Source organism: Malus sylvestris, chromosome 1 (assembly GCF_916048215.2).
Source record: "Malus sylvestris chromosome 1, drMalSylv7.2, whole genome shotgun sequence".
Lineage (NCBI taxonomy): Eukaryota > Viridiplantae > Streptophyta > Magnoliopsida > Rosales > Rosaceae > Malus > Malus sylvestris.
The window spans coordinates 28,265,819-28,290,030 of NC_062260.1; the positions used below are offsets into that span (position 1 = coordinate 28,265,819).

At 37.8% G+C, this 24,212-nt stretch overlaps 3 protein-coding genes across 4 annotated transcripts in view; 1 reads left to right on the plus strand and 2 right to left on the minus strand.

The window, feature by feature from the left end:
* Nucleotides 1-5,543, minus strand: part of LOC126617048 (uncharacterized) — a 33,595-nt gene extending 28,052 nt beyond the window's left edge. Inside the window, exons 1-3 of one of the 2 annotated variants that reach the window (XM_050285120.1) lie at nucleotides 3,208-5,543; nucleotides 2,899-3,087; nucleotides 1,988-2,378 (exon numbers count right to left, since the gene is read on the minus strand). In XM_050285120.1, the coding sequence (XP_050141077.1) occupies nucleotides 1,988-2,378; nucleotides 2,899-3,087; nucleotides 3,208-5,462 (2,835 nt within the window). In that variant the 5' untranslated portion in view covers nucleotides 5,463-5,543. Of the gene's footprint in view, nucleotides 1-1,587; nucleotides 2,379-2,898; nucleotides 3,088-3,207 lie in introns of those variants that run through there. The other variant, XM_050285123.1, reaches the window with a different exon arrangement.
* Nucleotides 5,544-6,461: 918 nt separating this feature from the next.
* LOC126617218 (uncharacterized) lies at nucleotides 6,462-8,423 on the plus strand. The gene is made up of 2 exons (XM_050285251.1): nucleotides 6,462-6,986; nucleotides 7,888-8,423. Exons 1-2 carry the CDS (start codon nucleotides 6,598-6,600, stop codon nucleotides 7,991-7,993), a joined length of 495 nt encoding a protein of 164 aa, XP_050141208.1. The 5' UTR covers nucleotides 6,462-6,597; the 3' UTR covers nucleotides 7,994-8,423.
* A 133-nt stretch (nucleotides 8,424-8,556) lies between these two features.
* LOC126617033 (ABC transporter C family member 10-like) lies at nucleotides 8,557-14,941 on the minus strand. The gene is made up of 12 exons (XM_050285112.1): nucleotides 14,724-14,941; nucleotides 12,507-14,571; nucleotides 12,078-12,398; nucleotides 11,914-12,000; nucleotides 11,225-11,809; nucleotides 10,974-11,138; nucleotides 10,472-10,766; nucleotides 10,115-10,329; nucleotides 9,728-10,033; nucleotides 9,552-9,615; nucleotides 9,224-9,463; nucleotides 8,557-9,084 (listed from the first exon to the last, which is right to left on the minus strand). Exons 2-12 carry the CDS (start codon nucleotides 14,556-14,558, stop codon nucleotides 8,972-8,974), a joined length of 4,443 nt encoding a protein of 1,480 aa, XP_050141069.1. The 5' UTR covers nucleotides 14,559-14,571; nucleotides 14,724-14,941; the 3' UTR covers nucleotides 8,557-8,971.
* Nucleotides 14,942-24,212: the final 9,271 nt, after the last annotated feature.

Sequence of the window (24,212 nt, forward strand, 5' to 3'; positions counted from 1 at the left end):
TATCTGAACGTACTATTTTGTGAATAGATTTCCGATATTATTTTCAACCAATCCCGACACGCCACGTGTCACTTCCGTGGTACAATAATTTAGCCAAGATTTCGATAAGATTTCGATAATTGAAATGTGGTGTAAAGGTGAAAGATGAGGGTTAGGTATTTATAGGAAAAAAATAACATTTTTCAATTATTTCTGTAATTTTTTTAAAATTTTCTGTATTTTTTAATAATTTTTCTGTATTTTTTAATATTTTTTAATGAATTTTAATATAGTTAATTAATCTGGACCGTTGGATTTGAAAAATATTCAAATCCAAGAGCCAGGGACTTGCCACGTGGCCAACGGTCATATTTCTGACCGTTGGGGCCTTTTTTTTTTTTTTTTTTTTTACTTTTTTGTAAAAAGAACGTGGACCGTTGATTTTTGATCTGACGGTCCATGTTAAAAGTAAAATTTAAATTTTTTTTACCGTTGGAAATCCAACGGTCTAGAAAACTAGCCGTTGGAAATCCAACGGCACTGAGGAGGGCCACGTAGCCCTATTCCGGGTTCTCCACAAGTGGGCTGACAAGCGGGCCCCCCCCGCCTGCAACCCGGTTCCCTACTCGCGCTTCTGCGCGTTTGTGCTGCACGCGCCTTCTAAACAAGCCGGTCTCTGGGTCTGTCCGAAATAGGCTGGCCCGTTGCCCAGCTTGGGCTGTGTCCCAGGCTCTTTCGCGGGCTGGAGCAACTTGACAAGGGGCTGGGCTGTTTTTTTGACTTGGTGCTGGGCAATTTCCACTGGGGTGGAATTGCTCTAAGAATGCAGGTGCTTTGGGAACAAAACACTTGAGTTGTTTCGCGTGTGCTTTTTTTTTTTTAAAAACACTTTAAATGTATTTTCAATCTAAAAATTCATTAAAGCTCCTTTACTTGTTTTAAAGGCACTTCCAAGATAATATTTTAAGAAAAATTACTTCTAGAGAGAATTATAACATGCTAATTGAGAGATTCTGAAACTAGATAGTTATTAAGCGTGACCTTAACCGCTTAATTAGGTGAAAAAAGTCATCAAATTTGACAAAAGGTCTGATGAAAGGTCATAGCTGAATGTATAGTCCGTAGATAAGACAATCATGAAACAATATGTGGAGAATCAACACAACCTTATCATCGCTAAAAATTTCGGAAACACAATCCGGTACACCAAGTGTCATAACATCACATGAAGGTTTTGGAAGTTTGTAGATAGAAACTAAATGGAATATGCTTGTATCCAAAATTGCTGGCTGCTTTATACATCTTGGATTTTAGCTGAGGCGGCCATTGGCCAAGTCAGATGCTTTAATGTCGCAGTCCGAAAAAGCTTTCATATACAGTGTTTTTAGAAAAAATGGTTATAGAACCAATATTTGGCAAAAATATAAGTTAATTCTCCAAAAACACTGAAATTAGTGCTTCTTTGATGAAGCACTTCGAGTGCTTTTGGAGCTTAAAAACATTTTCTCTAAAAACGGTCATAGTCATTTAAAAACATTTCTTAAACAAGTTTAATTACTCGTGTATGGGGCAACATTTTATTAATTTTTCTTTGGTTCGAATTCGGAATTGTATAGAACCGAGCAAATGAAATGGTAGCTCAGTGATACCAACAATTTCATGTTGCAAATCACTAAAAAAATGGAACTGTTTTACACAAAATTAATAAGATAATTAGAGTTAACAACAGAAGCTTGCACTTTAAATGGTTAGGTTTACCTGCCTTTGGTATGTATATGCTTTTTCCATGTCTCGTTGTAGTTCTAGTTCACTGGTCATCATCCTGGAACAATGCTTTTGAAACAGAGCCGCACGGCTGGCTACTGTATTCTCGGTAATCTTCATCGTCATCCCAGTTGCGTTGCGAGGATGAACGTTTGATTCCTGTCATTGGGGTTTCACATACTCTGTCATCACATGAACCTCTACGATCCTTCCTTTTAAACAGCTTTCGAAGCGGATTTGACTTTGGTTTCAATGGTTTCAGCTGTTTTGGGGCCCAAACTCTCTGCAAATCAGGCATCCATCTTCTTGTGGATGAAGCGAATCTCCGAGCCCTCTCTCTCCTCTCTTGAGCTTCAAGTAACTTGCGAGCATGGTCGTCGTTTTGTTTGATCTCTTCAGCGCTCGGTCTTCCAATATCAGTTTTCAGCGGACGAAGAGACTCACCTTCTGCTGATAATGAGTCCCAGATTCTATAACTTTCATCCACTTCGACACTCTTTGGTTTTTCTTTACAGGATCGATTGCTATCCTCACTGTTGAGTAAACTATTAGGGAGTTCTTCCTCATCGGCAAACAGTAGCAAATCCATTTTTGTATAGATTTTGTGAACCACATCTTCAAGTGTCTCACAGTACCTGAAAATGTCCAAATTCAAAGATTATTCTATCTGCTTAATTTTCCATCTCAAACAAAAATTGATCACCTGCACTTGTATTTCGGGAAACTAATTGCAGGAATGAATTATTTAAGCTCCATCGTTTCAAGGATCATACCGTAGGCTAATATGCTATTGCAGAAGTTGTATAAACATATTCCTCACTCGTTCAGAAAAACATGCTTACGACGTGCGTATAACTGGCCTATACCTGTAAATCTACACTAATAAGGAAACACACGTAACTCATCTAAGATTTTAAAGATAATCACTTTCCTTTTTTAGCATTATTGCAAAGGTAAGTAGGACAGCACTGGATGGGTAGTAATATCCCACAGGAAAGTGGAAACAGTGGCACCGGAAATGTGTATTTGATGAGACATGAACGGTAGACTGAATGAGTGTCGAGAAAGCCATAACGCCTCAGTAAAACATCCATTATATAAAGTAAAGAATAATGCGAAAGGCAGGGGTTTTCAACTCTGGTACAGATTTATTACCTGCTTTTTATGATCTTTTCAACATAATCATCTACACTCCAGTCACCAAAGAAGCCCTCCAGATGACATCGAATTTTCTCCAAAAACGAGCAAATCTGTTTTACAAACTTCTGTTTCATAGATTCTGCAATACTTGCACCAACCTCTGATTGTAGTATCTCCATACGGAAAAATATCTGCAATTCATATCTAGTACTAGGTGAAGGAAAAGTGTAAATGTAATTGGAGACAAATTTTCATATTGGTAGAGTTATAACTGGATTAATGCATAATACAGAAGACAGTTAAGTTATAAATGAGAAAGGATACTCTCGAACTATTTTTCCAGAAGTCAGTCCTTCAGATTCTGAATCGGATGCTTTAACAGACGGGCCGGAGCTTTTCTGCCTTGCAGTGATATCCTTGGGATCTCTCAGTAGAAGTTTTAACACCTCAGCAGAAACCAAATCATCAGTAGCACCAGATTTTACAAGGGAAGTTTGACTCTCTGAAAGGGCTTCTGTTTCCTGCTTTTTATTTAACCAATATATGGATGAATTCACAAGCCGATATGCCAATGCCCCCAAGTCTACTGCTTCATATTCAAGCCCCTGTTGTATCTTGTTGGATAGACTACTGAAAAAATCTTCCGGCGTTTCTGATCTAAATTCCAAAGCAGCTTCATCTTGTATGCCAGAAGCCACAGTCAAAGAATTTTCTCCAATGGAAGGAGATGAAGAAATTGGCTGTTCACTTTCATGGTGCAAGTTATCCAACCTATTGTCCATCCCTTTTCTATTGAGCTGGTCTGCCTGGGATTCTTTCTCCACTATTAGACCACGATCGCTAGACTTCTTAATTTGTTTCATCCAGCATTTCAGAAATCGTATCTTTTTTGAGTTATAACATTCCCTGGCAAAGTAAACCTCTTCCAAACCTATCTCTGAGTGTTCAAATGCTGCCTTGCAGAAGGCACTCCATGTGAGATCTTGTAGCAACTGTGAATTTCTTTTGTTATGTCTCTTCCTTCCCTCCTTGCCTGCAGAATGCTTATTGGATGGCCCAGTTTGGTCCAAATCAGCATTCGGTTCGCAAATCCCATTCTTCATATTTCGACTTGATTGGTCTGCTTTTGCTCCACCAATATCATGCACTTCTGTCTGAGGGTGAAATCCTTCATCCACAATAAACAGCAGAGCCGAAGAAACTGTGAAAGGTTTGAGAATTCCGGTAGACGATACACCACTGTCACTTGAAAGAGACACTAATGCTCCATGACCATTCCTATATAAGAAACTCAAGAGAATCTGCCAAATGGGTGCTGACTTTCTCTTTGCATTCTCACCCAAGTCCACTGCTACCACTTCTAGAACCTTATCTGCATAATAATTGCCAGAACTTTCTTTTCCATCTTCACCAGGTTTTCCCAAAACATCACAGACAAGGACTGGATCAGATAAGTGCCCCTTGAATTTCAGAAACTCATTGTACTTTTGCAAAGCCTTAACCTGGAACTTTGTCACGCCTTTGACAAAATACCCCCAGAACAATTCCTTCAGTTTACCACCCTTTGTTTGTGAATTCATGATTTCTAGGGAAAAGAAAGCATCATCAGCTGCATTTCTAGGCAACTTCTTCAAATCAACCAATTGAAGATCACAAACCTTGCATTCCAAAGGCTTCCCACTTACATCTAAGATCTCGAGACTCAACTGCGCATTGACTTTCTTATGACTATCATCACAACCGAAAAACTTGGATGAAATCCCAATCTCTGGATAAATCAAACCAAAAGGAACAAGAGCAGAACCAAGAATAATCGAATCAGTCGAGCAAAATCCCCATCCCAAACTCCTAACCCCACTCTCGAAAAACCCAAATCTCGTCTTATCCTCATCGTTCCCAACCTTACCCTCACCACATTCTAATTCATACCTGACATCAACCCAGCTACACTGAATATCTCTACTCACAAATACATCATTCACATTCTCAAAGAAACCCCGAAATCTCTCAGAAAACGCATTCACATTTTCCAAAGACTCGTCACCCACACCCACATTCAGGAATTCTGTCAAACAGTTTGCAGACACACAGACGGGCGAAAACAGAACTACCAAATTAGACCTCACAGCAATCGAAACACTATTCGAGAACATACCCGTCATTGGATCGCAGATCACGGGGTCCCAGGCGTAGTCGTGCACGAGCTGGCGCAAGGAGGCGGCGAAGCACGAAGCCCGGGGCGGTGATGCCGGGTCGAGGCGATATGCGGGGAGGGAATTGAGGGTTTGGGAGAGGGAATTGAAAGTGGGGCCGGGGAGGTGGAAAGAGAGGGAGAGAGAAGTGGGGAGCTTGGAGGAGGAGAGCAGCGGAGAGAGGGAGGAGAAGAAGGGTCTGAAGGCGAAGAGAGAGGCGGAGAGAGGGGGGAAGGAGAGGATGGTTTTGACGGCGGCGAGGAGGGTGGTGAGAAATGGAGCTGGGTTTTGGAGGTGGAGGAGTGGGTTGAGGTCCAGGAGGATGACGATGCGCTGCGTTTTGCCGTAGTCGGCGATTGGGTCGCCGGAGCTCCGATCAGATGCCATCGCATTTGCAGGAGGAGAAAGAGACGAACTTTGGCGGCAGAGAAGAAGGAGATGCAAATGTGGAATTAAGGAACAGTAAACCGAATACGCAGTCGTTTTAGGAGAAAAACGAAGATACGGTAGATGCTTGAGCGGGAAACCAAATTTTGGCGGTAAAGGAAGTGTTTTAATCTGATCAAGGACCTGTTTGGACTGCTTCTTAATCTTAGAGAACGAAAGAGCTTTTGACATCAGTTGAAAAAATAAAAATATTTAAAGTACTTCTTCACGTAAAAAAAAACACATGGTTTTTAACGAAAATATCAACATGATTTGAATGAAAGTGCTTTCCAAAAGTATTATGAATACTTTTCAATATGCTTATAAGAAAAGTGTTTTTTACAGCATTTGTAATTACTTTTAAAATGACTGAAAGTGTATTTTGTAATAATATTTTTAGAACCAATATTTAATAAAAATGTAAGTGAATCTTAAAAAAACACTTCAAGAATTGAACAACTAAATGGGCGAGAACAGAACATACCTGTAAACCGAATCGCAAATCGTTGGTTCCCAGATGTAGTCGTGCACGAGCACGTTTAGAACCAATATTTTCTTTAAAAACTGTCTCAATCATTTTAAAAACGCTTTCAAACAAACCCGTTGTTTTTAGGAGAAACACAATGGCGCAAATGATCCTTAGGTGAGAAGAAAAACTAGACAAAATGTTAAATAGCACATTATGTACCAATTTTTCTTCAACGGGATGGGACTATTAAGAAGTTTGGAAACTAAACAGCAAAGATTGACTCTTAGAAATCAAACCCTGATGATTGCTTAAAAAGTCGAACTATTTGAATAGACTTGACTACCGAAGACAAAATCATACATATGTGGATCATTAAAAGGTGAAAGAGGCCCATAAAGACCAAAGCCATAGCCCACATAGCTGATTTGGGCCAATTGGCCCATCTCAATTCTATTTTCTTTTTCTTTTTCTTTTTTTAGTTGATTGGCGTGCTCTATCCTCTCCCCAAACTCCAAACATGGAGAAGAAAGCTGCAAACTTTCTCTCTCTTCAAACAAGAAAGCTGCAAACTTTCTCTCTCTAAAATCCAACCCCTCAAAAGTTTCAAAATTACAAGAGAGTCCCAACATGTCCGCCATTTCTCTCACCAAGTTCATCGTCTTCTCTTCCATCGCTTCCTCAACTTTCCCAAAATATCCAACTCCTTACCCTTCACTTTCACCCAAATGCCCAACGTATCCCCTCACCCACTCTTCCAGAAAGATTTCGGTCTCGGTATTTTCGAAGCCTTCCGAGGCGGAGGAAGACGAGGAGCTCCCGTCGGCGCCGGAGGACGAGTGGCTGAAGAAGCTGCCGGACAAGAAGAAGCCGCTGTACGCCCACAGCCTCCCCTGCATCGAGGCCTGGCTGAGGAACTTGGGGTTTTACCAGAGCAAAGAGGACCGGGCGGTTTGGCTGGTGGAGAAGCCCGAGTGGCACGCCCAGCTCTCGCTCGACATCACCGATTTGTATGTGAGGTTGGTTTTCTGTTTTCTCTTCTGGGTTTCTGCCATTTCTGCTGTCCACACACATATATGTATATGCGTGCTGAATTTTTGGCTGATGGATTGATTTGGTGGTTTAGTTAGGGGTTTATTGTTAATTTTATTGAGAAAAGATCATGAATTTAATCAACCTGTGTGTTAAGTTTTAGAATTTACAGTTTGTTTTGTTGCGATACAAGTCGGGTTGCTGTGAGATTGAATTTGATACCGAATTTTATAGAACAATGTAGTGAAATTAGAGTGGACAATTTGTGGATGGTAGCATGATTGCACCTAAACTCGGATAAAAGTGGTTTTTTGTTAGTCCTCTATTAGTCTTCCATGCCTTTGGTCCATTTATAGCTTCCAGTTTCTGTGAGTGAGTGGTTTACTGTGTTAACTTGATCCAGTTGGCCGGTTGAATTGGAGGTCATGATGGTGGATTCGACTGCGATTCCCGGAAATAGTGTGGATTCACAGAAAAATGGAAAGGAATCAATGTGTGGTGGAATGGGAACGATATAAGAGTTTGTTTAAAGGCTTCTTTAGGATTGGCTCGATTGGATATGTGGCTAAGTCCCATTATCACATTCTAAGTTTCACGAATGAGATTGTGCGCTTGATGACATGAGCTAGTTATAGACGATAGGAAATGGCGGTGATGGTTGAAAGCGGGAAGCTTGAGGTTGTGGGGAAAGATGGAGGTGAAAACAGACTGATTACTTGAAAGTGTTCGTATTACCCTGCATCACCTCTTGTTTTTCCTTTTCATATGACTGTCTCTCCCCTTTTTTCTTGGCAATGTTCTAGATCGTTGCTTGAAATTGTTTCTTTTTTCTGAACCTTTTTGTTATATCAAATATTACCGCTGCTAAATATTGAACTGGTGATGTAGGTATCTAAAGACTGGACCGGGAAACCTTGAAAAGGATATGGAGAGGCGATTTAGTTATGCACTGAGCAGAGAGGACATCGAGAATGCAGTGCTTGGAGGGCCCTGAGGACAACAAAACAATTGTTCCTGCAGGCATCTAGTTTGCGCTTCTGAATTTATCGACCTCCCAGAAGGCACCTATTACTTCTGGTTGACGGACTTGTGTGAATAGGTTACTCTCGATTCTTAAGAAAGCATCAGCCTATCCACACTAGACTTTTGCGACGAATAATAGGCTGTGCTATTTATAACTTAAATTAGTCCTCATAAGAGCCTTCGTGATCAAAATTGTTATTTTTAGGTTACAGCTAGAACTTTAGGGAGGTGCTTATTGGTGCAAATGCTTTAGACGATTTCAGATCGAATGTATTCTTCTTTTCATGATAAAATCGAATGTATACTTCTGTACGATTAATCTTCGATTTTATTTTCCTTTGAACGCAAATGTAGACGATGTTATTAGTACGTAACTAGCCTGATCGGCATTTCTGTAATCAGTTTTCGATCGCGTGATGCAGAACCGGAAAATTCCTTTTTTTTCGAAGTTATACAGAATGAAAGAAACACAATGTTCGATTTTCGTCAATTTAGAAGAAGAGCCGATTGCACAGCAGCAAAATGATGTAACAATTTTCGAATTGGATCTATATACTCTTATTGATTTTAAAATGTACTGTCCTTCTCTTGCGTTCGACAACAACTTGTCGCGCAAGAAATGTCTATATCCAGTTTCTGCATCATGATACATATACAGTTCATCAATCAAGATCTGCGTTTTAGATTACGTTCATCGCGGTGTTTTAGATTACATTCATCGCCGTGCTGGGACCTACAACCTTATGCAACCTGATGTGCTACTATTGATCTGGACTAAGTAGTCGATTATTCTTCATTGCCTTCGAGAAAATAAGGTAGAGAGATTATACACACGCTTCTTCGGCTAGCAACGTTCTATAGTTTACACCAATCCTCCTTTTCACTATGCTTCATCTCGCTACCCAGCCGTGGCAAAATGGCGAGATGAAACAATGAAACACCGCTACTTTCAATGCGATTCTGCAGACTGGAGATGAGACCAGTATTCCTTGACAAGCTGCCCAAATAGCGAGCCTTCTCTTCTCATCAAGTTCATTGGCTCGTCATACTCCACAATTTGTCCTGAAATAGATAAACGCGTTTCATCAATGTTACTCTCTTTTTCGAACAATTATGAACGAATAAGAACTGGTATATATTATATACTTGGATGAGATCACGAGAAGCATTTTGAAAGAGAGAGAGTGAGGGTGAAACTCACCGTCACTGATGGCAAGAACCATAGAACAATCCATCACAGTCGGTATCCTGTGAGCTACCGTGATCACAGTGCAGTCTGCAAATTCAGTTCTGATAGTTTTCTGAAGAATTGTATCAGTGGCATTGTCAATTGATGCGGTTGCTTCATCAAGCACTAGTACCCGACTTCTTCTCAAAAGGGCACGCCCCAAACAGAACAATTGCCTTTGTCCCATGCTCCAGTTTGATCCATCTTCCACAACTGAGTAACAGGGCATCAGTTAATACAGCTGATCACAATTTCACAAAACAAAACGCTCGCCACCATACTGATACACCGAAAATCTTACCTAAGGAGTCTAAGCCGCTTTCCTTCTCCTGAACAGGCTCTCGAAGCTGACACTTCCCAAGAACCTTCAGCACGTACAAATAAGTCAGTTGCTTAGTTTAAAACTTCAACCATGCTGAATTAAACAGTCAAAAAGGAATAATACAGCAAACAAGCTTATATAACTCGACAGTATACCTCCCATATTTCGTCATCTGAATGTTGAGACAAGGGATCCAAATTGTATCTCACAGTTCCGTTGAAGAGGGTAGGATCTTGAGGTATTATTCCAAAACGCGACCTTAGATCATGCAATCCGATTGTAGAGATGTCAATGCCATCGACTATAATCTTCCCTCCCGCTGGCTCTACTAAACGAAATAGAGCACCTATGAGAGTAGACTTTCCACTGCCTGTACGACCAACAATACCAATCTTGTGTCCTCCTTCAAAAATGCAACTGATCCCACGAAGAACGAGTGGTGTATCGGGCCTATATCTGATCTGTTATGATATGAAAATTCTCAGTAAGCTTCTTCAAGGTAAACCTTGACTAGTTCTAGCACCAAAGCAACCAATATTTACCTGCAAATTTTGTATCTCGACTTTACCTACAGCGGGCCAATTGGTTGGAGGACGGTTTCCTTCTACTACTTCAGGGGCTTCACTCGGTATATTCATGTACTGATCTAGTCTTTCAACAGAAATAATGTAATTTGCGATACTGCACTGGATCTGAATTGAAAACATCAAGGAAACGTTCAATGAAAGACCATACGAAAGTGCCATCCCAATGAATCCTGCAGTGACACAGTAATTGCTGTAAGTCTTGATAGTTTGAAGTCATACTACATACATAAGAGATGTCAAAATTACTCAGAAGATTGCAACACTAAGAATGTCAGGATTCTTTTCCCTTTTATCAAAGTTTGGAAAACTCACCAGCGCTGAAAGTTCCAGGAGGAAGCAAAGTCATACAGAGTGCTGCAGAAGAAAGAACGGTTGCGCTTATAAATTCTAGCCGTAGGATCAACCATTCATTCGCCGCAAAACTGTGGAAATAAGGACTAGCATTTGTGTCAATGAGATCAAAGTTCTTCTCCAAGAACCGCTCTTCTTCATGGAAAGCTCTTATTGTAATCGCTCCTGACACCGACTCTGCTACATGGTTTGCTACAAGGGACTTGGTTGTGCCATTGATTCGCATCAACTCTTTTCCAGTCGAAAAGTAGTATTTCTGAAAACAAGAAATGGTGTATCCACAGACGTTGTTTCAGAAAAAAGTAAATTACTTTGCTATTTCAGTTTCAAGTTCCAATTTTTCCTCAATTTCTAATAGAGAGAAATATCACAACACATAACACATTGATAGAATCATGCAGCCAGTTGAAGGAATACAGATTCTTCCTAGTATAAGGAATAAAAGAACTTGGTACGGCATTACCTGTAGGGAAATTGCCACATAGATCATCGGTATGGAGACAAACAGGACTTGCCAGGTAACGACAGCCAGTACTCCGAGATTGGCATAAGCGTTCATAGTAGACCCACAGGCAAAGACTAGGTTGAACGGAACATCAAGATCTACGATACTCAGATCAGATGACACCTACCAAAAAAAAAGCAACGCAAAAAGATGTTAGTTCCTTGAATGCCTACTAATCTATAAGCACACTTTCTGTTTGAAATGCATACCCGACTAAGTATCCTTCCCAGAGGTGTTGAGTCATAAAAAGACATGGGTGCACGGAAAAGGGAACTCAGTAGCTGTGAGAACAAAGACTGAGATGCCTCAAGGCCCATAATAACTGTTAAAATAGATCTGAACAGTAGAATAAATGTTGCGGAAAATCCAATCAACAAGTAAACCGCAATCAATCGCAATGTGCTAACATTGGGATTGTCAACGTTAGCAGCCATCCAAGAGTTCTGCCCTATCTGACTCATAACGAAAATGAAGTGTAAAAGAACTGCCGCTGAGAAGTACAAGAATCCATTCTTCTGCTTCAAATACAGTACGAACGGCTTCACACCTAGTTCTCCTGTTTCTCTCTCTTCTCGTTTAATCAATTGGTCACCTTTTTCTGGTTTGAGTTGCTTTTCTACATATGTCTTCTTAATCTCTCTGGACGATATTCCAGTTTGGGCCGCAGTGGCATCTGCAAGCCTTTCAGAACCAGCAGTTTCTTTGTGTGCATTCACAAGATCCTGAAACTCTTGGCTTGAGGCCAATAGATGGTGATAAGGAGCTGCTTGTAGGATTTCCCCATCTAACATCAACTGTAAAAAAAGTTAATTAGAAGTTATTCTTAGAAAAACCGCTTCTGCTATGAAAATAGCGATGAATAAAAATCCGAATAGCCTAGAGTTAAAAGTAGACTAACCAAAACAGAATCAAATGCAGGAAGGAAATCAACTTGATGGGTCACAAGTAAAACCGTCTTCCCTGAAAGTGCTTCCATAACATATTCCTGCCAATGTACAAGTTAGCACTAAAAGCCAGACGATAATCAAAAAGGCACTGCCAGTGTTGGGATAGAGTACTTACATTGAATAAGTTTGTAGCAGTATGTGCATCAACAGCACTGAATGGATCATCCAAGAGATATATATCAGCATTCTGATAGAGAGCACGGGCAAGTTGGATTCGCTGCTTCTGACCACCGCTCAGATTGACCCCTCTCTCCCCTATTTCAGTAAGGTCGCCATAGGGAAGCAGCTCAAGGTCCTTTACAAGTGAACACCTCTCAAGTGTTTCTCGGTATCTTTCAGTATCCATTGGAGAACCAAACAAAATATTTTCTTGGATCGTCCCTGTCTGAATCCATGCTGTTTGAGAAACATATGCAGTCTTCCCAAAAACTTGAATCTGCAAGTCAAGAAGAGAAATTAAAGATGATACTTGCATAAGGTGAGACTCTGCACAATTTTGAATCGTAATTTTTAGCTATCAAGGGAAAGTAAAGCAGCAACTTACATTTCCTCGAACATTTGGAATTTCTCCAAGAATTGCAGCTAAAAGGCTTGATTTGCCTGAGCCGACTTCTCCACATATAGCAACCTTTTCACCAGGTCTAACCTCTAAGTTTATATTTCTCAGAGTGGCCTTCGAAATGTTCTCCACCCATGAAAAATCAGCCGACTTAATAACAATGGAGTGGGATACATTCTCCATGTTCCTCTTCTGGACATTTGAAGTCTGCAGCTCTGGTGCCTCAAGGAATTTCACAATACGTTCAAACGCAACCTTCGCTTGAATGACAACCCCAATAACCTCAGGAATTGATCTAATGGGATCCTGAACAAGGCGTAAAGTTGCTACGAAAGTAAAAACATTGTTCGCATGCAACGGAACCTTGAGAAAATAACATGCCCCAAAGGTTGCAGCAGACACCAGAACAGGGGACGACCAAAAGAGATAGGAATTATACGCTTTTCTATACTGCACTGCAGATAACCATTTGTGCTCCTCCTTCCTTAACCTCTCTATCGCCTTCTTGAAATGAGTTTCCCATGCATACAACTTCAACACCTTCATGTTCACAAGAGCCTCGGAACTAGCCTTCAGTCTTTCGTCTTGTGCCACCATAAGCTTAGACTGAAACTTATGTTGTAACTTAGCAACTGGAGCATTGCAAATCACTGTCAAAACTATCACCACCAACGCTGCAATCGTAGCCAGGCCAACCGCACGGAAAAGAATCACCAATGCAAGACAGAGCTGGAGGCCAGTCGTCCAAGTTTGGTGGAACCAATATGGGAACTCTCCGATCCTATAAGCATCCACTGTGACATAATTCATTATCTCACCACCTGAGTGTGTCAACTTAGCAGCATTAGATAATCTCAATTGCTTCTTGTAAATGGCCGATGTGAGTAAAGACTTGATTTTCACACCAATAAGCCTGGATCGTAAGTACCATTGCCGTTGTGAAATGGATTCCGTGATCTTTGAAAGGAAAAGTGCTATGGCTAATGCATAACCTTCATATTTGAAGCTTCCTTTTCCCTCGGCAACCAATATGAAGGCGTTAAGAACCAGTGGACAAGCAGAGACGGTGAGTACCTTCAGCAAAGCAAAGAAGCCAGACAGTAAAATGTCTTTCCAGTGGCACATGACTATTGTTCTTAGTACTGAAGGTTGAGAAGAAGGTTCGGTTTGTTTTTGTTTGTTCAACCGCTCCAAGTACTGCAAATAGCAACTTTCTGCTCGATCTTCCTCACGCAGCTTGGGTATATCTTCTTCCTCTAGAGTTTTCTCCCTACCCTTTTTCATCAGCGAGTTCAGCCACCAGATTGTGGCTTTACTGAAAAATCCAGCTTTGCTAAACGGCGTAACATGATCACTTTTACAGATGCCCCCGTTGGACTCACCATTCAGAGGCGTATAAAGGCCGGTTGCGGTGATGCTCTCGTCACCATCTCCATATTTACTCCCCTTATACGCACATAACAGCATCAATGTTGCTCCTGGGAAAGACAATATATCTAATACAGTCTTTGCTGACAATTCTTTTCTGAAAATGGCAGCAAAGAGCGATGCAGAGCAGACGACTCCGGAAAACAAGAATGCAAGGATAGACAACAATCTTGACGGCTTCCTTGGAAGCTTTCTTCCGCGGATGCTTATAGTTAAACTAACCACCAACCATGTGAACCCTTGAAACAACGAAAGTAGCCACCAATTCAAAGGCAAAGCAGTACGAGTACTCCTCAGATTCTCTTCCAGAATCCAGACTCCCAGCCCCAAGTACACAATTCCAAGGCAGCCATTGACAACAGCAGAGGCTATCTGCAAACCCGAAAAGCCTTGATATCGGGCTGGAATGTGAAGTGATTTCGACGATGGCTTTTGAAGCATGTTAAACAAGAGCATTGCTAGAAGCAAAATGTCAAACCCAATTATCGACACATGATTGACGCATGAAGAAGGTTGAAACAGAGACTGAAGAGTTAAAGTGAGTGCCCTTCCAGCTTCATCCGAAAGACCGGATTCCCCACAAAACGCAGTCCACAAATCCTCCATCATGCTTTAATTAACTCTGCAGTTACACAATGCGAGAACATACAACAAGAAACAATCAGATAACCCCAGAAACACAAATTAACAAAATCTTGGGGGAAAAACTGAAAAAAAATGCGAACTTGAAGATTCTTAACATCAATTTAGTCCAAAGAATTAAAGGGCATATACCTTTTGGTTTTGTTTTGATAAATGCGGGTTCAAACTCAGGATCTCGGGTTTCGGGTGCAAGAGTAGTAAATGCTCTTAACCGCTCAAATGACCCAAGAACAGGATGTCCTCCTCCTCCTCCTCTGAGGCCAATACTTCACAGAAAGCAAAACACCAAAGCATTAGGTCCAATAAAAATTACCCAATTTGTCACTCAGCTGTCCAAGTTAGAAAGAATGTCCGGAAATTAAATCAAACAGTGTTTTGAAACTACGAACGTGAGATGTGCAACTTGTGTTAAATTCGACATGCGACAACACGTTAAAATAATACGACAACAATCACGTCTTTGTCTTGTGTTTAACAGCGACGTAAAGTTAAAATATTTGGTGGAAGAAAAACAGAGGAAGCAAAGCAATTCAAGACCAATCAAACAACTCTACATATAATAATATAATAAAAATTGCAATGAAAAATAATAATTATAAAAAAAAAAAAAAAGGGTTTTGGACTAACCAGGAACCCAAGAAACCCGAAATCTTCAATGTCCGTTTTTGCAAAACCCAGAATTTAATTTCTTGAATTTGTTTATTTTTGAGTTCTTTTAATTTCCTTGAAAGAAAAAGATGGAGTCTTTGCACTCGATTGCTGATGGGCTCCGAGTTTATGGTAGAGACTGACAAAACGTGGGTTTAGAGAGAGAGAGAGAGAGAGAGGGAGAGGAGAGAATGACTTGAGTTTTTAGTCAGCTTTTTTCGTCTAAGAAAAGAGTAATGGTTGCAAAATTTGCAACTGCGAGTCAAAAAGTTGTGGATTTCTGAGAGAGGGAGAGGGAGATGTGTAAGGTCGGAGTCGGTATGTCGTCATGGCTCACGTCTCTGCGTCTTGAAAACACGTGGGCTTTGTTCGTCCGTCGTTTCCTTTTCTCTGTGTGATCCGCAGCCGTACTGGGATTCTGTGGCTACGCAGGCGCAACTGCCCAGATTTTAATATGCATGTATATTCAAATAAGAACAAAAATTACGTATTATTAAATAGAAAACACCGAATACCCGTCAAACACCAATCAAATTGGAAATGGTTTATGCTCGTTTAGAAATACTTTTAAATGATTGAAAGTGTTTTTAGGAAAAATTTTGTTGGCAAGTACTAGCTATAGAGCTTATTTAGATGTACTTTTAAAATGACTAAAAATACTTATAGTGAAAATGTTTTTGGAACCAATCCTTAGTAAAAATACAAATAAATTGTAGAAAAACACTTAAGTGTTTCTTGCTTTTTGAAATAAGCACATAACTGGTGCTTCTTGCAGAAAACACTTTAAGTGCTTTTGGAATCAAAAAACATTTTCTTTAAAAACGCTTTCAGTTATTTTAAAAACACATTCAAACAAACTCATATACTTCTTACATGAAATACTTTCCATTGTTTTTTTATTCAAGATTAACTTACATTTTTACCAATGATTTGTTTAAAAGCATTTTTTTAAAACAGTTTTAGTTATTTAAAAACACTTCTCAAACGAGAAACTAGTCATCTACAAGTATAAAACATAAACACAGTTTTAGGGACAATAAAAGTAGGGGTATGCTATCCATACATCCTATTTTACTTCTCACACACCTCTTGTTAATTTCTGTCATTTGATTTTCTTTAATTCATCTGATCCGACAGTCGAAAATTAAAAAGGTGTGTGAGAAGTTAAAAATGGTGTATGGATATTACATCTCTAAAAGTATGAGGAAGAGTATGATGTGCTTATTTATTTTGCGTGGTGAAATAGGCAAAATGTACATAAGAAAAGAAATCGTGGAGGGGAGTATGAAGAAATGAGAGTTCAGTCAATTATCTTTTGGATAAGGATTGTCTGCCCTCCTAGTTGTGGTGTCCTTCTATGCCCTCCTATTTTGTGCAGTCACGGTTAAGCCACGTTAATATTTTATATTAATTTTTTAATGAGATAATAAGACAAAAAACAATAAAAATATAAAATATTGACGTGGCTTAACCGTGACCGCACAAAATAGGACGGCATGGAAGGGCACCACAACTAGGAGGGCAGACAATCCTTGTCCTTATCTTCTCCGATCCTAGTTGATATAATTTTCCTTTTATGTGAATTATTATGAATTTTAATGTGAAACACGTATTAGTATTTATTTATTACGAGCAAGTAAACACATGAGAAGTTTTGAGTAGCAAGTGAAGAATTATTAGAATAATTTTAGTATTCATTATGTGTGGCTCGTGTCATTATTTAATTCTAATGCATATTTAAACGATTAAACAATTTTTAGATATAAGTTTGTAGACTTAGAGATGATATGGTCAATCAAGATAATCAAAATCTATTATGATCCTACATCGGCTACATCAGAAATGGTGTAGTGGTACTTAAGTTCTTTGGGTCCTCTCACCTATCAAGCAGTCTTTTGGGTTGGGCTCTTCCCTTGGGTTTGAGTACCTAACATTGGTATAAGAGTCTAGGTTCTTGACGATGCGAAGGGGGTGACCTGGATAGGGCTACCTTAATGGGACGACCAACAGGATGCGCTACCGTTAAGAGTGAAAGCCACTATAATAAGGGCCACCGTATACGTCGGGTCCCGACGCTGCAGAGAGGGCGACCTGGAAATTGCTACCTTAACAAGACGACCAAAGGAGGGTGCGCCGCCATTAAGAGTAAAAGCCACCAAAGTAAAAACCGTCGTGGACGTTAGGTCTTCCAAAGGGTGGTGTGATGTTATGATCCCACATCGGCTACACTAGAAATGATGTAGTTGTACTTAAGTCATTGAGATCCTCCCACGTATCAAGCTAGTCTTTTGGGTTGGGCTTTTTCCTTAGGCTTGAGTACCTAACAAAATCACGAAGATAAGGTATTGAAAATGATTAAGATAATATTTTTAAAATTTGGAAATCAAATTAGATGCAAGTTCGAGGTTAGATCGATGTGCTTATTTGCCAATTACATAAATGACAAATATACTTATAGATCTATAGTCGAGAAAATAAATTAGTATTGAACTAGCTATTTGCTAGATTCAAATTGACAACCTCTAACTTATAAGTTAAAAAAATATATAAATTAGTTGTAGTACTAAGTGACGAGTTGTATATCTTTAAACTTGCAGTAGTTAATTTAGGTTTTAATAAAACCTATTTCTTCATAGATACCGTCATACCTAACGATTGAACTCATGTTACCAAAATAATCAAATTGAGTTTAAGATAGTAGTTGTATTTAATATAGGTTTGCTTCTCTGCCAGCATGCCATGCATATGCAAAGCTTAGGATTCTAGGTATGTGGGGGCGAGCGATGATTTTTGTCGAAGGGATGCATCATGCAGATAAATCATACCCGTCATTTCCCAAACTATCAAAATCAGGCCATATTCCTCAAAGCAAATTGAAGAGGATCGAATATACATGATAGTGATAATTACGTGGTACAATGGAAATGCAATAAAATTCCAAGTCAGATTTGTTCTACTCAAAATGAGAGTTTCCCCCTTAAAACTTATTTTCTCTCACTTAAAACCCATCCTCTTTATTTTTTCAGACATAAACCCCATTTACTAGAGTCATTAACAAGCTTGGTATGTCAGTTTTTATAATTCTCGTGTTCCTAAAATACCCTCATAGAATGTAACATGGGTTATATAATTAATAATAAATTTTTCATTTTATTATTTTCAATGCAATTAAATGTCAACTAACCTATTATTTGATTAGGCTTTTTTTTTCTCAAATTTTTTTACCAAAAATATCATGAAACTAGCTTACCTTATTAGCATGCAATATATAATATAAATAAAAAAATATTATGGTGTTTTACGTTGAGACATGGACAAAAATAATTTATGTAAAAAAAAATTATACAAAATAATGGTTGTATTTTTTTCTTTCCATAGAAAATAATTTACCTATCTATATGTTAGTGTTTGGGCCAAAAATATTTGTTTTGGCCGAGTTTAGAATTGTTCTCAGCCCGGTGCTAGTTGGGCTGAGTGTAGAATTGTTCTCGACCCAGAGGCCGTGTTTAGGTGTCATTAAGATGTATTTAGCTCATGGGCCGCGTTGTCGAAGCTGGCCATATCCCATCGGGAACCTGTGGGATGTGGGTGATGCCTATTACGAGAAGGAGTTTCGGCAGGATATGGATGTTAGAGTTTGAAATTGAATGCGGCCTGATAATGAGTTAAGTTCAAAGTCCTAGTATGAGTAAGACTGGCTGAGATAAGGTTGAATCGGGGAAAGAAGTTCTAATCCGAGAATGATTGTGATTCGATACAGGTTGGCTACTATAAATAGGGAGGGAGGACATCGAACAAAGCCTCTCAAATTCAACACACAAACTGCCCTGCGTAAACCCTCGCTCTACGCGAAACCTCTCAACAACCTTGAGATTTTTATTTTTCTTTTTGGCCAACACATCTTCAGTTTGGATAAATAGCCCTGTGAAGGCAATCGGCGAGCATCTTCATTTTGGATAAACAGTACTGTTGTCGTAGAATCAGCCGACCACGAAGCACCTTCAGTTTGGATAAACAACACTGCGACGAGACCGACTGGTTATCTTTCCAAGTCTCGTCCAAGAAGGATTTTTCGAATCCTTATTGGCAGAGGTCATCTCATTAGCCTTCTCGGCGAAGTGAGGTGTTTCGAATTACTGGGCTCGGCGCATTGAATGCCAAGTTATTTTATGATTGGATACTCGCAAGTAGGCTTTAGAGTTTGGCATTCTGACGGCTGAACCACTTTCACAATCAAGACGTACATTTGTTTTGTGTATTTGTGTCCCTATACTCTGGTGTTGATTCGGCGTGCTTATACTCTCACGAACATAATCACCGTGACCGAATCAGGCGCCGACGATTTGTGAACTTCGCAGAACTAGTAGCCTTGTCTTCAGGCTTTAGAATCTAAAGGCCGAGGCATGTTCCTTCCTCGGCCGCAGTCGCAAGATCAAGAAGTCAGCAGCGCACCCAACGCAACATCAACAAATTTTACTCCTCGGTCGAACTTGGCCGACGAGTTAGCATGCCTCACATACAACTGAAAGACGTAGTTAGCTTATTAGTTACTTGGCATGTGCGCCACGTAGGCTTGGTAGTTTTTAGGGTCAACAGTTAGTACCCACTTAGAATAGAAATCCTGTAAAAATAATTTACTTACTCCATAGGTGTGATATTGTAAAGAAAAAATTTATATGATTACTTTGGATATTATAAGTAATAATATGACAGTATTATTTGTATAGGTAAATTAATAAGTAGATTGGTAAATTAGTATGTACTACAAAAATGCAAATAAATTAGCTTGTAACAAAATAATGTATATAAATTAGTGATTTTTTTTAAAAATATAGGTAAATAGTTTGTATCAAAAGAATGTAGGTCAATTAGTTTGTATCAAAAGAATGTAGGTAAAATAGTTAATTTTAAAAATATAGGTAAATAGTTTGTAATACGTGGTTTTAAAACAAGAGCTCAATTGCTCATTGCTAGCATAATTGAAGGTGAGTAATAATAATATTTATTGACATATTTAGGTCATTGTTGTGCCATATGTTGTAAATATTTTATAAGGATATGTCATCTATTTGCCAACATGGCAGACTATTTGAATTTTAGATTTTATTTGGATGTTTAATATGATGTGGGTTTTTGTCTAGACAATATTAGTTATAATGGCCTATATCTAAACAACCCTTTGTTCTATGATCTTGAGTTCAAGGCAGGAAGCTAGCAACAACACGAATAATTCCTTGGTTGAAAGCTTTGAGATGACGGGTGTCATTTAACTGTGGTCATAGGTGAGCTGAAATGCCTTCAGCCTTTTCAGACCTTACTGGGGATTAGTCATATCCTTTGAGGTATAAGATACCTCAGGCTTCGGCAAAATATATATAGATAGATAACAGTGAAATATATACATACTTATATATCATGATATTAGGCTTATATCATATATACTTGGGGAAAAAAGTTGATGTTTCATTATAAAACTAATTTAACAATATAAAAAATAATCTAACTCCATAATTTCTTGCATAATACAATACCGATGTTGATTTTTATCCTCACATTCTCATGACTGCTTCAATTCAACTAAGACTCATTTAACATAGCTCAGACTCATAAATTCAAAATTATAACAGACCAACTGGGTCAATTTAGTCAAAAGCAACAAGATACACGTTCTGCATTATGATCAATATAAAGAAATAATTAAGAAGTGTTTGTGGTTTCATAAACAGTATTCTTTATCAAGGAATAATTAAAGGCGGTTTTAATATTCATGAACAAATTCATAGAACTGATACTTCAAACACTGCTACCGATGAGCGATCCATGAAACCATTATTTGATTCAAGTTGTAGAGAATTCGGAGCATATATATAATAAAGAAGTGTCTGTCGTTTCATAAACAGTATTCTCTATCAAGGAATAACTAAAGGCGGTTCTAATATTCATGAACAAATTCATAGAACTGATAGGCAACATGGCAACAATTAATGCGTCTTAGACCTCCATTTGAAGTAGGTCTCCTAATTTTTCGTACTAATATATTTAGGACAGATGTACATTAGGATCAAGGTGATCTCAGAATTATTCGGATTGTTAGAAAACATACATGTGAAGGTCTTTTGAGGACTCTCATAGTGTTCAGTACTGATATTTTTTGTGTCAACCAAGTGTTTGATGTAATATTTGCTAGGCATATCTCGACATGTATCGATGTCTATCCACATATGCGCAATATAATGTAGTTGACGATAATAATCTCACTAAATGTTGGGAGAAATATCTCAATAAATAAACTGATCTGCGCTCTGCACTCTTCGCATTTTGTTTCTATTTAGAAAGCTTAAATATTTAACAATAGACTTTCATGGTTCAAAATCTGAATTCACTTTATTTTGCAAATATCTTAAATTTTTTCTCCTTTATCGTATTTTCAACCAAAGAAAGAGAAAAAGGGCAAAGTCTGCTTTATTCTGTAAGGTAATTGTTATTAGCATTCCAAAAATTTCATTCTACATTTCTCACAAGTGTATTTTTCTTTCTAATTATAGAAAGTTTGAAGTATAAAATGAGATTTTTAGAATGTCAATTATAATTCCCTTCTTTAAATGTTGTCTAAATATGTTGAGATGATTGGTAGAATGAACTAGAACGGTTATTCAAAGGTTAATGTTAGAAAAATTAAATTTAGAAACAAAATTTACAAATTAAATAATGTGTCACAAATAAAAATGAACACATTTATCAACGCTTAAGTAATAAATCAATCATCAACTTCAATATTTTTTAGTTTTCAAAATTTTGTCTACAAATTTAGTTTCCCTAACATTACCCTATTTCTAACATGCATGCATGCATGAATAGAAGAAAAAGGATCATCTTCGGATTCTGTTTGTGAGGATCCTAATAATTATCAATTCGTGTTCGTTCATTGTACATCATATAGTCAGAAATTATTTTAAATATTTTTATTTTAAATTAAATATAAATAGTACCTGATGAAAATTAATCACACAATATACGATGAACGAACACAATTTGAGAATTTTCAGGATCCTCGTAAAGAGGGCCAGGAGAGGATCCTCCTGGTGAAAAGACAATGGTTGGTTCATCAGTCGTGCGTGCGGGCCAGTTATACAATTGGTCTTTTCACTCTGTCTTTGTAACGATGAGAATCTCAAGTGATGGTATCATCCACAGCAATCACATATTTATCAGCTGAACAATCCATTTTTCTCTTGTGTTTTTTTTTTCCCACTGATAATGAATAGATTGATAGACTTTTTAGTGTGTTTATGAATACAGTTCAGTTACATTGTATTAAGTATAATAATATAATTAATTTAAAGATTAAAAAAAATCTAACTAATTGTGTTATTACTCCACAACTAAAAAAAAAAATTCGAGTAAATCTTTGTCATATCCCAAAAGTGGGACAACTTTTCTAATTTCTTTTAATTACTATTCATTTGTTTTTGTCCCTATCTTTGCGGAAGGTACTTGAAATGTCTCGCTCTTCATGCTCATTTTTATTTATTACAATAAACAATGAATTCGTCATACATAACACAAATTAAAGTAAGTAATCACGTATTATTAATTAATTAACTCCTCGATCTTGCGTAGGCATGCTTGGCGTACGTTCTTAAGCATGGTGGGAGTTATGGTTGGGATGAATTAGGACCTCAATTTTTGTTTAATATTTTAGTTGAAGATGCAAATGTTTCCATTCGTATTTGACTTTTAATACATTTCTATCCTTTGACAAAAAAAAACTAGTGAATCTTTTCACCAAAACAGCAAGATATCAGCTGATATACGGAAGATAGAAACCTAATTAAATTACGTAATTAAGTAGTATTAGTTAATTTAATCCTTTATATTACGTAGGTATGCATGGAATCAATGACCAACCGACAGAGAGATCAAGAAAATAAATAAAAATAGCTACAACTTTTATTTTTTTGTCTGCAACATCGATCGATTATTGCTAGATGCTGATAACGTGGTGGGGAATTTGTATTTTCATTGTTTGAAAGCGATACATAACCAATGTTCCACTTTTCAACCCATCACCACCAAATCTTGCAATATAAACCTAAGTTGACCTTGTGCAAACTTTTTTCAAGTATATTTGGTTTTTGGTTTTGAACATTGGTTCATCTCATCGACAATCAAGTAACGATGAGCATACACTAATTAATATATAAGTTTAACAAGTGAATGACAATTTCGATACTAAATTCTTATGACAAAGTTAATGTGTGATTTAACTCAATTTTCCACACTTCTTAATATAAATATATCGTTGTACTAAAAACTATTGTTTGTAGTAGCGTAGTCAGAATTTCTAATAAGGGAAGTCCACCTAACTTTAATATATTGGATCTCACATTAATAATAATTATTAAGAATTTACAAGTTTATTAATTACAACCTAATTGTGTTGTCGTTCCAAAATCATATGATAATAAACTAATGTTAAATATGTTTTATCAAAAAAAGAGATTGAAAAGATAAATATACAATAACAGTATCAAATGGTGATTTAAATTTACTGAAAAATTCAAACAATTTCAAAACTTACATGTGAATAAATTAAATAACTTGAGGCAACAATGAAGTGACATGCACCTTTAAGTCAAAGTGTCTTAAGCCTCCTAATCCTAGGTACATGATATTATATTATATTTAATGATGCAAATATTATTGTACAAAAAAAAAATTAAATATAATAAATAAGAAGACATATTTCCAAGATATTGAGAAGGGTCAAGTGACCCTTGTTGGCCTTAATTGGCTCTGCCGGTGATTATATGATTTAGCTCAACTCTTCACATCTTCTAATATAAATATATTGTTATATTATAAATAAATAAATAAATATATATGAATTTAATTAGGTCAATTTTCTGATAATCCTTGTGCTATAAGTTGGCGTTTTTTGTGATACGGTGATAGAGTAGCCAAATTGCCTTG

Excerpts from the sequence above, each read along its gene's own strand:
- LOC126617218 (XM_050285251.1), top strand. The coding sequence starts at position 6,598 with ATGTCCGCCATTTCTCTCACCAAGTTCATCGTCTTCTCTTCCATCGCT. Across the intron at positions 6,987-7,887 it reads ATCACCGATTTGTATGTGAG|GTATCTAAAGACTGGACCGG; the intron begins GTTGGTTTTCTG and ends CTGGTGATGTAG.
- LOC126617033 (XM_050285112.1), bottom strand. The coding sequence starts at position 14,558 with ATGATGGAGGATTTGTGGACTGCGTTTTGTGGGGAATCCGGTCTTTCG. Across the intron at positions 10,034-10,114 it reads TCGAGATACAAAATTTGCAG|ATCAGATATAGGCCCGATAC; the intron begins GTAAATATTGGT and ends ATATCATAACAG. Across the intron at positions 9,616-9,727 it reads CAGATGACGAAATATGGGAG|GTTCTTGGGAAGTGTCAGCT; the intron begins GTATACTGTCGA and ends TACGTGCTGAAG.